The 12,684-nt window shown below is 35.8% G+C and overlaps 1 protein-coding gene across 1 annotated transcript; it reads left to right on the plus strand.

Annotated features, from left to right (window-relative positions):
• The first annotated feature begins 1,196 nt into the window (after nucleotides 1-1,196).
• Olfr594 (olfactory receptor 594) lies at nucleotides 1,197-2,132 on the plus strand. Its single transcript, NM_207143.1, has one exon. The coding sequence runs from the start codon at nucleotides 1,197-1,199 to the stop codon at nucleotides 2,130-2,132; it is 936 nt and encodes a 311-aa protein (NP_997026.1).
• Nucleotides 2,133-12,684: the final 10,552 nt, after the last annotated feature.

Raw genomic sequence — 12,684 nt, forward strand, 5'->3', positions numbered from 1 at the left:
AGTGAGTCTTGGTTAGAGTTGTTTTGTTCCTCTAGAATCTTGCAAAGATACACAGGGACAAGGACTACTTCTTACTGAGAAAGCATCAGCATAACAAATGATCAAAGACTTTGAAAACAGTCCCTGATAGTGTCATAAGTAAGGTGCATGAAAGTAGAAAATAAGAAGATAGTCTCAGACAGCTGGAGATGCACATAGATAGTAACTATACAGAACACATTTTTCTTTGTATTTAGTCTTTGAAAAGTGTTTGATATATTGTGGACAGTTCTTAAAATATTGATTGTCTTGGATTTAGGGGAAATTCACTTATACCTATTATTTGAATAGGCACAGTTTAAATATATGTATATGTATGAAAAATGTATATATATAAACACATTTGTGGGAAGGGTTCATAATGTGACACAATACAGTGTGATAATTATTGCTTCTTTTTATTCTCTATTTTAATTCACTTTTTCCTCATTTTCCCCTAGCTAAAATCTATAGACACTGAACATTTGAAAATCTGAGATAATGTGATATTTATTTCCTTTATAAAAGGTAAGACTAACTATATGAATTTATAAGAATTCTGTTATTTGAATAACACTTTATATGGTACATACTACCTCAATTGGGTTAGTTGATACAATTGCTTTGACTATATTACACCATAATTTTGAAATTATAATAAACATAAGCTGACAAATGAGTCAGTTCTAAGCTGTTAAATGATTTTTTAATGGTTGAGGTTACATTTCAATAAACTGTATTGAGAACATAATTTTGTCTGTGTTAACAGATAGAAATTGATGCTTACTAGAGAATATTTCTTGTCAAAGTGGAAAAAAAATTCTGTTGACTGTGATGACAGAATATATAATGGGAGTCTCCTAAACCAAGCCCTTACCTCAACATCAATACCAAAGCCGATGCAAATTAATAGAGAAAGGCACTAAAATAAATATATTATGACAATTTTTATCTTGATTCATGGCATAACCTCTGTTGAAGTCACCAAACATTTACTCTTATATATTGTTCTTTACATAGATGCTTTGAATTGTATGTTTATATTGAAGCACAGAATATGTACAGTTAGTATAATGTTCTTACATGAGGTCTCTAACTCTACAGATTTTGACCTGCAACCCTGAAGACTATTGCATGTTTGTTTCTAAGGACCATGGACTTAGGCATGACCAAGCAGGATGCTTCTTTCCAATGATACCCAGTTTCACCCTTCCTCTTTCCTATTGCTGGGGATCCCAGGACTAGAGTCTCACCACACCTGGATTGGCTTTCCCTTCTGTGCAGTGTATCTGATTGCTCTCCTTGGAAACTTCACTATCTTGTTGGTGATTAAGACTGAGAGCAGCCTCCACCAGCCCATGTTCTACTTTCTGGCCATGCTAGCCACCATTGACTTGGGCCTTTCAACAGCAACCATCCCTAAGATGCTTGGGATCTTCTGGTTTAGCTTCAGGGTAATACTCTTTGGTGCCTGCCTCACACAGATGTTTTTTATCCACAACTTCACAGGCATGGAGTCAGCAGTCCTCTTGGCAATGGCTTATGACCGCTATGTGGCCATCTGCAACCCACTTCGATATAGCACCATCCTCACCAACAAGGCTGTTTTCATGATTGGTCTGGGTGTGCTAGTGAGATCATTTCTTTCTGTCATCCCATTTGTATTTCTCATACTACGGTTGCCCTTCTGTGGGAATAATGTCATTCCTCACACCTACTGTGAGCATATGGGTCTTGCTCGTCTGTCTTGTGCCAATATCAAGGTCAATATAATCTATGGTCTGGGTGCTATTTCAATCCTGTTTTTTGACATTATAGCCATCGCTCTTTCTTATGCACAGATACTCCGTGCAGTTTTCCGTCTCCCTTCTCGGGAAGCCCGAATCAAGTCCCTCAGCACTTGTGGTTCTCATGTCTGTGTCATCCTTGCCTTCTACACACCAGCCCTCTTTTCCTTTATGACACACCGCTTTGGTAGGAATGTGCCTCGCTATATACATATACTTCTGGCCAACCTTTATGTTGTAGTGCCACCAATGCTTAATCCTGTCATATATGGGGTACGAACCAAACAAATCTATGACCGTGTGAAGAAAATATTTTTACAAAAATGAGAAATATATATTTATATATATGAATATATGAATAAAGTACTTGTCAGATGACATGACAGAGGGGCAACTTGTTGTATTGTGTAAATGTAAATATTTTTGATAGAAAGTTTTGTTCTCTTGTGTGATTTTGAGTTTAGAATGTGTGTTGAGTTTGTATACACCAAGCATTATTGTCCAATTCATATGGTAAATGTATTCATATATGTCAACTCATGCACAAATATATACTCGTTTTCATGGCCTGAACACATTATTTACATATAATTAAGGGAGTTCTTCATGACCTGCAAAAGCTGCTTACATTTTTCACTCATCTATTTGTTCTCATCTTATTTTAAAATTAAAATTAAAATCTGTAGTTATTTTACCCTGTGTCCCAACATTGCTCACATGCCTTTAATATTTAAACAAAGATTGCATATCATCATGTTATTTCTTTAATATATATTTTAATTTTTCTCAGTAATTTATTTTACAAATGTAGTCTTGGCTACCTTGTCATAGATTAATTGTGAGTGATTTAAACAATTTATTTATTTTATATCTCATGACTAAGGGCATTTTCCCTGCATGTTTGTCTCTGCATTGCATGCAGACAGTATCCATGAATGCCAGGAGAGGTTATCAGATTCCCTGGAACTGGAATTACAGATGTTATCCTCCAAGGGGATGCTGGAAACTTTAGGACTCTAACCTGATCCCCTTCAAGAGAAACAATTACTCTTAACCCACAAGCCATCTCTCCAACCAAAGCATGAGGGATTTAATGCAAAATGTTCTACTGACATTATAATTGCTTTAATACAGATCAATCTTGGCAGCTGCTGGCATCACTACTTATACTATCCATTTTCTTTGTTTCTTTTCTACACTAGTGAGCTTTCCCTCTATTAATATCTTCTGAAGTTGTAATGCAACCAAAGAAGGTCCTAGAAGTTGTTGCATGCTGCTTTGTCATTTGCCTCATTCTCCATGTCTAGGGTTCCTTCGACTTCAATTTGCTCAATACTTTTAATATTCCTCTTATTTTGGAGCTACAAGCCAACTCCTTTAAAAAAACTTTTATAATACCAATATACCTATGTAACTAGGTATTTTTTATTTCCATTTCACATGCATGATATTTGTTCTGGCACTGGCATTTTTTATTTGCTTTTTAAACATTTTTTCTCAAAAGACATATTTATATCAGAACAATGTCTCACATATCAGTATCTTGAGTTATAATTAGAACAATATGCATACAGGCTATAGAGTAAAGGGTTGCTTTCGAACACTGAGCTTGTGAGAATATGGCTTTCGTATATTCTATGTAGCAGAGCATGACACTGAGCATCCCAAGTTCTCCCCTCAGCCTTCTGTGTGCTGACATTTTATTATCACCAGGCTTGATTTATGCAGGGGTAGAGACTGAGCCCAGGTATTTATCAATGTCAGACAGTCTCCCAAGTAACCCACATTCCCACTCACAAATGAGTAAATTCTAAAGGCATTTAGCATGTAAATGAATTGGGTTGTGGTGTGTCTTTTCAACGTAAAATTTATTAATGCAAAAAAATGTAAATGGTATAGTTTGTGACAAGTAATTTTAATATTATATAATAGTTATTTTAAAGATATTTATCCTCATTATCCTGGCAAAAATTTCTCAGGTGGCAAATAAAAGTCATATGGATTACATTTATGTAAACTATAACAAAATATAACCTTATGCAACAATAAATCAATGTCTGTAAGGCAGGCTTCAAAGTTGGTCATTTTCATGGTCCATGATTAAGATTCATGATTGACACAAAGCTCAAGTCCAAGTGGATCAAGGACCTTAACATAAAACCAGATACACTGAGTCTAATAGAAGAGAAAGTGTGAAGGAGCCTTGAACTCCTTGGCACAGGGGGAAATTTCCTAAACAGAACTCCAATGGCTCAAGCTCTAAGATCAAGAATTAATAAATGGGACCTCATGAAGCTGGAAAGCCTCTGTAAGATAAAGGACACTGTCAGTAGGTTAAATCAGCAACCTACAGATTGGGAATAAATGGTCACTAACCCCACATCCAATCCAGGGCTAATATCCAAAATATTTAAAGAACTCAAGAAGCTAAGCCCCAAAAAAAAAAAAAAAAAAAAAAAAAAAAAAAAAAAAAAAAAACCAAAAAAACCAACCAACCCAATTAAAAAAAAAAAAAAAGGATATAGAACTAAACAGAGAATTTACAACAGAAGAATCCTGAAAGGCTGAGAAGCACTAAAAGAAATGTTCAAAGTTCTTAGTGGTCAGGAAAATGCAAATCAAAACAACCCTGAGATTCTACCTTACACCAATCAGAATGGCTATGATAAAAAAAAACTCAGGTGACAACACATGTTGATGAGGATGTGGAGAAAGAGGAACACTCCTCCGTTTCTGGTGAGATTGCAAACTGGTACAACATTTCTTTAAAATAGCTTTTTTTTTTCTTAACCTTTTATCAATCTTGAAAGATATCATCCCTATCATTTCTGTTTCATTTCTAGTATTATCCTTGATATAAAAGGGTAAAAAATTAATTTACTTATTTACTACATAATTGTATTGATCCTTTTGTGATATCAAAACACACTCTATTCTCTAAATTCTATACTATACATATCTTCAAACTAAAAGTTATATTTTGTTGGTTTTTCCATTATCTTTTTTTAAAGTGTGTTTTAAGTAAATATTCAAACTCCCTCACTAGAGAGAGTCTGCTTTAGCAAAATATTCTTTTAGCCATGTGTCCCAGCAAAACATCATTTGACATAATTGAGTTCCTAAAGAAACCAGAAGTTTCCACTTCAAGGAAGCCTCCTGCTGATAATTGGGCTAGGCACTCATATATGAATATAATAGAATATCATTAGAAATCATTTCATTGAGTTTTTTTTCTCGTTGTGTTTGTGTCTATATGAAGTCTAGGCCATCCAGATTCCGGTTCCTGGCCATGAAGGCAGTGTTTGGCATTCTCCCTCTAGTGTCTTGGGCATCAAGTTAGGCCAGTCATTCGTTGGCCACTCCCAAAAGCTCCTCCCACATCTAGCAGACAGGACAGGTTGTAAGTGGAATGTATTTGGCTGGGTTGCTGATCAAGGCTCATCACTGAATGCCTCATATGGTTACAGAAGATGGTTGGTTCAGGCTCCATATCTTCCATTACTAGGAGTCCTCATTAGAGTTACCCTCATAGGTTTTAGGAAGTTTTGTTTTTTCCAGTTTTTTTAAATTAAGTATTTTCTTCATTTACATTTCCAATGCTATCCCAAAAGTCCCCCATACCCTCCCCCCTCCCCTACCCACCTCTCCCACTTCTTGGCCCTGCTGTTCCCCTGTACTGAGGCATATAAAGCTTGCAAGACCAATGGGCCTCTCTTTCCACTGATGGCCGACTAGACCATCTTCTGATACATATGCAGCTAGAGACTCGAGCTCCAGGGGGTACTGGTTAGTTCATATTGTTGTTCCACCTATAGGGTTGCAAATCCCTTTAGCTCCTTGGGTACTTTCTCTAGCTCCTCCATTGGGGGCCCTGTGATCCATCCAATAGCTGACTGTGAGCATCCACTTCTGTGTTTGCTAGGCTCTGGCATAGTCTCACATGAGACAGCTATATCAGGGTCCTTTCAGCAAAATCTTGCTAGTGTATGTAATGGTGTCAGCGTTTGGAGGCTGATTATGGAATGGATTCCCGGATATGGCAGTCTCTAGATGGTCCATTCTTTTGTCTCAGCTCCAAACTTTGTCTCTGTAACTCTTTCCATGGGTGTTTTGCTCCCAATTCTAAGAAGGGGCAAAGTGTCCACACTTTGGTTTTCGTTCTTCTTGAGTTTCATGTGTCTCGCAAATTGTATCTTATATCTTGGGTATTCTAAGTTTCTGGACTAATATCCAGTTATCATGTGAGTTCCTTTGTGATTGAGTTACCTCACTCAGGATGATGCCCTCCAGATCCATTCATTTGCCTAGGAATTTCATAAATTCATTCTTTTTAATAGCTGAGTAGTACTCCATTTTGTAAACGTACCACATTTTCTGTACCCATTCCTCTGTTTAGGGGCATCTGGGTTCTTTCCAGAAGTTTTAACTACGCTTGGATTCTACATTTCCCCTACTCCCAAGTGCCCCTTCAATTTCAGTAGCCTCTTCCTATACTCTCTCCCTCTGTCCTTCCCTCCCCAATCTGAACCCTCCTGTTCTCGTCCTGATCTGCCTCCAATACCCACAAAAATCTAATCTATTTTCTTTTCTCAGGAAGAGCCATGCATCACCTTTAAAGCCCTCATTGTTATTTAGTTTCTCTGTGTCTGTGATTATAGCATGGTTATCTATTACAGCTAATGTCAACTTATAAGTGAGCATATACCAGGTTTTTCTTTCTAGGACTGGGCTACCTCACTCCGTATAATTTTGTTTTGTTTTGTTTTGTTTTTGAGTTCCATCCATTTGCCTGCAAATTACACGATGTCTCTTTTTCCCCTAACAGCTGAGAAGTACACCATTTTGTAAATATACCACATTTTCTTTATCCATTCTTCTTATAGAATGAGTTGTAGAATTTCTACTTTACATCTATGATTTATGAAACTGGAAGATCACTTTGGAAAATACATTGAACTTAATAAATGCTATTTAGTGATTTCTTTGTATCATAGGTCTGTGATGCTTATGACAGATTTCTTAGAAATAGTGTTCTCTATTGAACTAAGATTTATTGAGTTTTGCCTCTAATGCAAGCATAAAAAGGTTTAAATTATTAAATAATACTTTTAAAGTATAATATCATTTATGTTTTAAAATTTTCCAATCAATATGTTTCTAATCTTTTGTGAATTATATACTTTTTTGTGAATTATGAAAATGCATTTCACTTTATTCCTTAAAGTTCCAATGCTAAAAGATTCCAAAACAAACTAGGCCATAAATTTGGAAGAGAGAAAGGAGGAGTGTCTGGGAAAATATGGATAGAAGAATTGGAAGAGGTGGATGATATAATTATTTTATAATACAGAAATTAAGGAAATGAAAAAAATCCTTCATGGAATGAGATTGAGTTCCTGAGTCCCCACAAATAGTTTAGGAGCTATTGTCAGTTCATGGCTGCTGGAGGAGAGAGTAAACTTTTTTCAGGAATATAGTCAATGGTAGGTTGTTCATGCCCAGCAGATATCCCACAAACATGCTATATAAACATGGTAAATTGGATACAGTGGGTTAAATAAATAACAAAATCTGAAAAGACGTGAGATTGAGAGGATGATTTTGTGATAGGAGATTGTTGAGAGGGTTAAAGTGATGGTTGAATGGGAGTAAATATGATCAAGAAACATGTATTCAAGTTTAGAAAATTTTGAAGAATGGATAAAATTATTACAAAAGAAAAAAACCAAGCATCCTGTACTCTACAAATGTTTCAAAATAAAACAATTTATCTAAAATACAAAATGTTTCTTACTGAAGCACTATCATTTAGTGATTAAATCCCAGACCAAGACACAGAAAAAAGAAATGCACTACAAGATAGCAAGTATTTTAATCATTCGTTGAAACTATAACAGAAGACTACTGGCAAAGGAATACAAAGAAATGCACTGAATGTCAATAAGAAGTATTCAGATATGTAAACCTGCCTGTGTTCCTTGAGCTTGGAAATGAAGGACTTGACAGAGCCATCCCATTTAGGGCCAACTCTTCCAAGGTTTCTCATTCTCTGCGTAATGCCTGACTGTGGGTCTCTATATCAGTTCCCGTCTGCTGCAGGAGGACGCATCTTTGATACTGGCTGAACAAGACACTGATATATGATACAGTAGAATATCCTTGGGAGACTTTTATCACCAAACTTAAGGCCAGTATTATTTGGTTTTACCCTATTTTTCCTGGACTATCTTGGCTCAGATTTTGTCACTCAAGCATGTCAGGAATTGGTTCCATCTTGTGGAGTGCACATTAAGTCAAATCAGTTATTGGTTTGTTTCTCCCACAAGCTTTTGCCCTAGCATATCTTGTATGTAGTACATCATTGTAGATAATGGGTTTGTTGCTGCCCTGGTGTTTATGTTCTTCTTTTGAGAGCATGCAGAGTACCTTTCAGTATCCAAGACAGGGTTGTCCACTCTTTACATACCTATTCCATACCTATTTTATATAGTACTTGAAGTCTTAGCTAGAGCAATAAGACAACTGATGGAGATCAATAGGAAACAACTTGAAAAGGAAGAAGTCAAAGTATTTTTATTTGAATACATAACTGCCCCCAAAAATTCATCAGGAAACTTTAGCTGATACTTTTAATGAAGTAGCTGAATATAAAATTAACTCACAAAAATCAATAGCATAAAAATGACAAGAAAGACATTAGGAAAACAATATTTTTTAAATAGCCTCAAATTATATAAAGTATCTTGGGGTATGTATAACCAAGCAACCAAACAACTTATACAATACAACTTTAAGTCACTAAAGAAAAAAAAATGAAGTAGAGATCAGATGATTTAAGTATTCTTCATGCTCATGGATAAGTAGGGTTACTATAGTAAAAATGGACATGCTACCAATAACAATCTCAACATTCAATGCAATCCCCATCAAAATTTCAACACAATTATTCACAGATCTTGAAAGGACAATTCTCAACTTCATATGTAAAAGCAAAAAACCCAGGATAGCTAAAACAAGCCAGAAAAAAAAAAAAAATAAAGAACTTCTGGAGGTATCACCATCACTGATTTCATGTTGTATTACAGAGCTATGAAAATAAAGACAGAATGGTATTGGAACAAAACAGACACATTCACCAGTGAAATTAGTTGAAGGTATAACTTCAAATACCTATGGACATCTGATTTTGTTAAAGAGGACAGAAATGCACATGAAAAAAATAACATCATATTCACAAATAGCTCTGGTCAAACTGGATGACTGCAAGTAGAAGAACATAAATAGATATATACTTATCACACTGCACAAAACAACTACAAATAGATCAAAGACAGCAACATAAACCACGGTGTGCTGAACCTGCTAGAAATGGGAGTCAAGAGTAACCTTGAATTCTTTTGGATAGGATAAGACATAAATAGAACACCAGTAGTGCAGTCACTAATAACAACAAGTGATAAATGGGAACTCTTGAAACAGAAAAACTGACATTCAGTCAAAGTAGCAGCCTACAGAATGGAATTTTTTTCCAAACTACACATCCAAAAGATGGCCAATATCCAAAATATATAAGGAATTCAAGAAACTAGATATCATGCAAACAAATAATCAATTAAAAATGGGATAGAGCTATAAACAGAATTCTTAATAGAGTAAACTCAAATGGCTGAGAAACACTTAAAGAAATGTCCAATATCCTAAACATTAGGAAAATGGAAATCTAAAAGATTTCATTTTACACTTGTCAGAATGTCTAAGATCAAGAAAACAAGTTCCAGCTCTTGCTAGTGAGGATGCGGAGTAAGAGGAACACTCATATGTTGCTGGAGTACAAACTTGTTGAGCCACTCTGAAAATCAGTGTAATGGTTCCTTTGGCTGATGGGAATCAATCTACCTCAAGATCTGTTTATACTGCTCTTTGGCATATATACAAATAATGGTTCATTCTACCACAAAAATCATTGCTCAAGCATAATTATTGCTAGTCTATTCATAATAGTCAAAAAGTCGAAATAACCTAAATTTCCCTCAACAGAAGAATGGTGTTTAAAAATATAGTCCATTTACACAATGGAGTATTACACAGCTGATAGAAAACATGACATCAGGAAATTTGTAAGAAAGTGGGTGGAACTAGAAAAAAAATATCCTGAATGAGGTATCCCAGAGTCAGAAAGATGAATATGGTTTGCATATGTGAATGAATTTTATCTAAGACAATGAAAACCAAGCTATAATTCACAGAATCAGAGAGAGCAGATATAAAGTAAGAGGATAGAGATAATAGATACATCTCATTAGGAAAGGAAAATGAAATAGATGTGTGGAGTGGAACTGGAACAGGAGGATTACACTTAGAGAAGAATGGGAAAGGGTATTGTAGGAAGAAATACAGGATAGATAGCTAACATTAAGTGGCATTTAAGGGGTAGTATGGGATCTAATACAGCAGAACCTTCCTAAATATACAGTTTTAATATAGCATTAAACTGGTATTCCAGAAGCTGTTTACTTGATTCATGTTTCTCATTCATTACATACATAAACTTATGGAAATAGCAGAGTATTATTAACATAACTACAGAGTTCTAAGAAACATCTGCATGGTAACTGAAATCTCTGTGAAATTCCATATCCTAGTTCAGATGATTATCAACAAACATTTACAAATTTGACATTTCTACCTTATGTTATGAAAAGCATTGAGGGTGAGCCAGACATAATAATTAATTGAGATAAAGTTTAAAGTTCTTGCCCTTATTCATATATGCATTCAACAGGCCAGATGAAAATTCAACTTCTTCTCTCTGTTATTTTTCTGTGCCTCATATTTTTTCAGGTCTTTGTCTTTTGCATAGTAAATTTAGAAGTCCTGTATTACTATCGATAAGAAGTTGAAAAAAATTGGGATTTGTGTTTTAAATATCTTGCCATTATTTTAATGTATAATCTTCGACTTGTTAGAAACTCCAACTGGGATTATAGTTGAGCGTCATTACTGTCAACTATAATACTGTCAACTTTTGATTTTATCTCAAGTTGAATTTTGATTAGTGCTGGGATCCAGAGAGAATGGAAATAAGCATTTATAGAATTTGGCCAGGAATTATCTGTACTCAGGTCTTATGAGAGGGAATCTAGAACTAAAGATACCTTGCCGTGAGGGCACTCGCATGCCCTTCTCATAGCCTGTCTTGCTTAGAGGTAAGAAAGTAAATCATTAGTCATTTACATAAAAAATCAGGAATTTTTTTTTTTTTTTTTTTTTTTTTTTTGGTTTTTCACTCTGTAGACCAGGCTGGCCTCAAACTCAGAAATCCGCCTGCCTCTGCCTCCCGAGTGCTGAGATTAAAGGCGTGCGCCACCACTGCCCGGCAGGATTTTCTTTCTTCTTTCCTTCCTTCCTTCCTTCCTTCCTTCCTTCCTTCCTTCCTTCCTTCCTCCCTCCCTCCCTCCCTCCCTCCCTCCCTCCCTCCCTCCCTCCCTCCCTCCCTCCCTCCCTCCCTCCCCTCCCTCCCTCCCTCCCTTCCCTCCCTCCCTCCCTCCCTCCCTCCCTCCCTCCTTCCTTCCTTCCTTCCTTCCTTCTTTTTTTCTTTTTTTTTTTTAAGGACAGGTTTCTTTGTTCCCAGTGATACTATTTTTTTTTTTTCTATTTATGAGACATATCTCTCAGTGCCTCTGCGAGGTTTTGGTCCCCAAGGGGTTCAGATGTTTGTGTGATGCATTTTATGGACAATGCTTACCGCATAAAACTCCCAACTCATCTAGATTTGGTGGGAATAGGACTCTCCTGGGTCAGGTGAACCAGCTCATCTAGAAAGCTTTGCTAAAGTCTGGCTTTTTCCTAAGGAGTTGTTTCATTGTGGCCATTTACTGAGCTTTAGTTTGGGGGATAAAAATGCATGACAGGAAAGGAATGAAAAAGAAAAGCTAACTAACCGTGGAATCTTGTATCTGTGAGACAAGAATGTGACAAGTTGATCATCACCCAGACTCAGTCTACACTGATGAAACCTTTATAAATCTTGTTATTAAACACTTGTACAAAGGATATGGGACTGTATGCACACAGTGTTTCTGAATTTTTCATTCACTTACTTTATCACTTTGCATATTGTGATGTTTTATAAATGATTTTTGAATATGTTAATTAACATACACAATTGTACATGTTTATGAGCAATGTATGACAATAAGTATAGACAATGTGTAATGATCAGATTAGAATAATTGGGATACCATCAATTCACATGTTGATCAGTTCTTGTTATTGGATATAATTAAAAACTTTTCTGTAGCTGTTTTGAAATAATTATTTATTGTCAACCCAATCACCTCACTGTGGCACAGAACATTGAAATAGTTTTTATTTTCATCCTCAGTCCCTTTATAATTCTTGAATCAGCATCCTGGCCCACCTGTCTTCCCAACTGCCAAGAGTGACTAGTTAATTTTAATTTCAGTTCCGCCATTCTCTATTAGATTTGGAATCTTTAAATAAAGAAATGGAATATAATATGGACATAAAAATGAGGGGAAATGATGAACAAAATTAATTAATTAAGTTAATTTCTTGGTATCATATGGAAAATATAGTTTGTCTCTCTTTTTGTGCTTTGGGCCTCTAGTATTTCCTGTATTCAAGTTTCTATTATTTTGATTTTTCACTCCACAACTTAGTTTCACCACGTCCTACTCTGATACTTTCATTGCTATTTCTTAAATAGTTCAACATAGGCTATTACTGCAATTATCTCACTCTGTATCCCAGGCTGGCCTTGAACTCCGAATTGTATCCCAGACCGGCCGTCAGCTCCCGGCAGTCTTCCTGCCTCAACCTCTCCACTACAGGGTATTACTGCAATTATGATTTTTGA

The sequence above is a fragment of the Mus musculus genome, chromosome 7, assembly GCF_000001635.26.
Source record: "Mus musculus strain C57BL/6J chromosome 7, GRCm38.p6 C57BL/6J".
Lineage (NCBI taxonomy): Eukaryota > Metazoa > Chordata > Mammalia > Rodentia > Muridae > Mus > Mus musculus.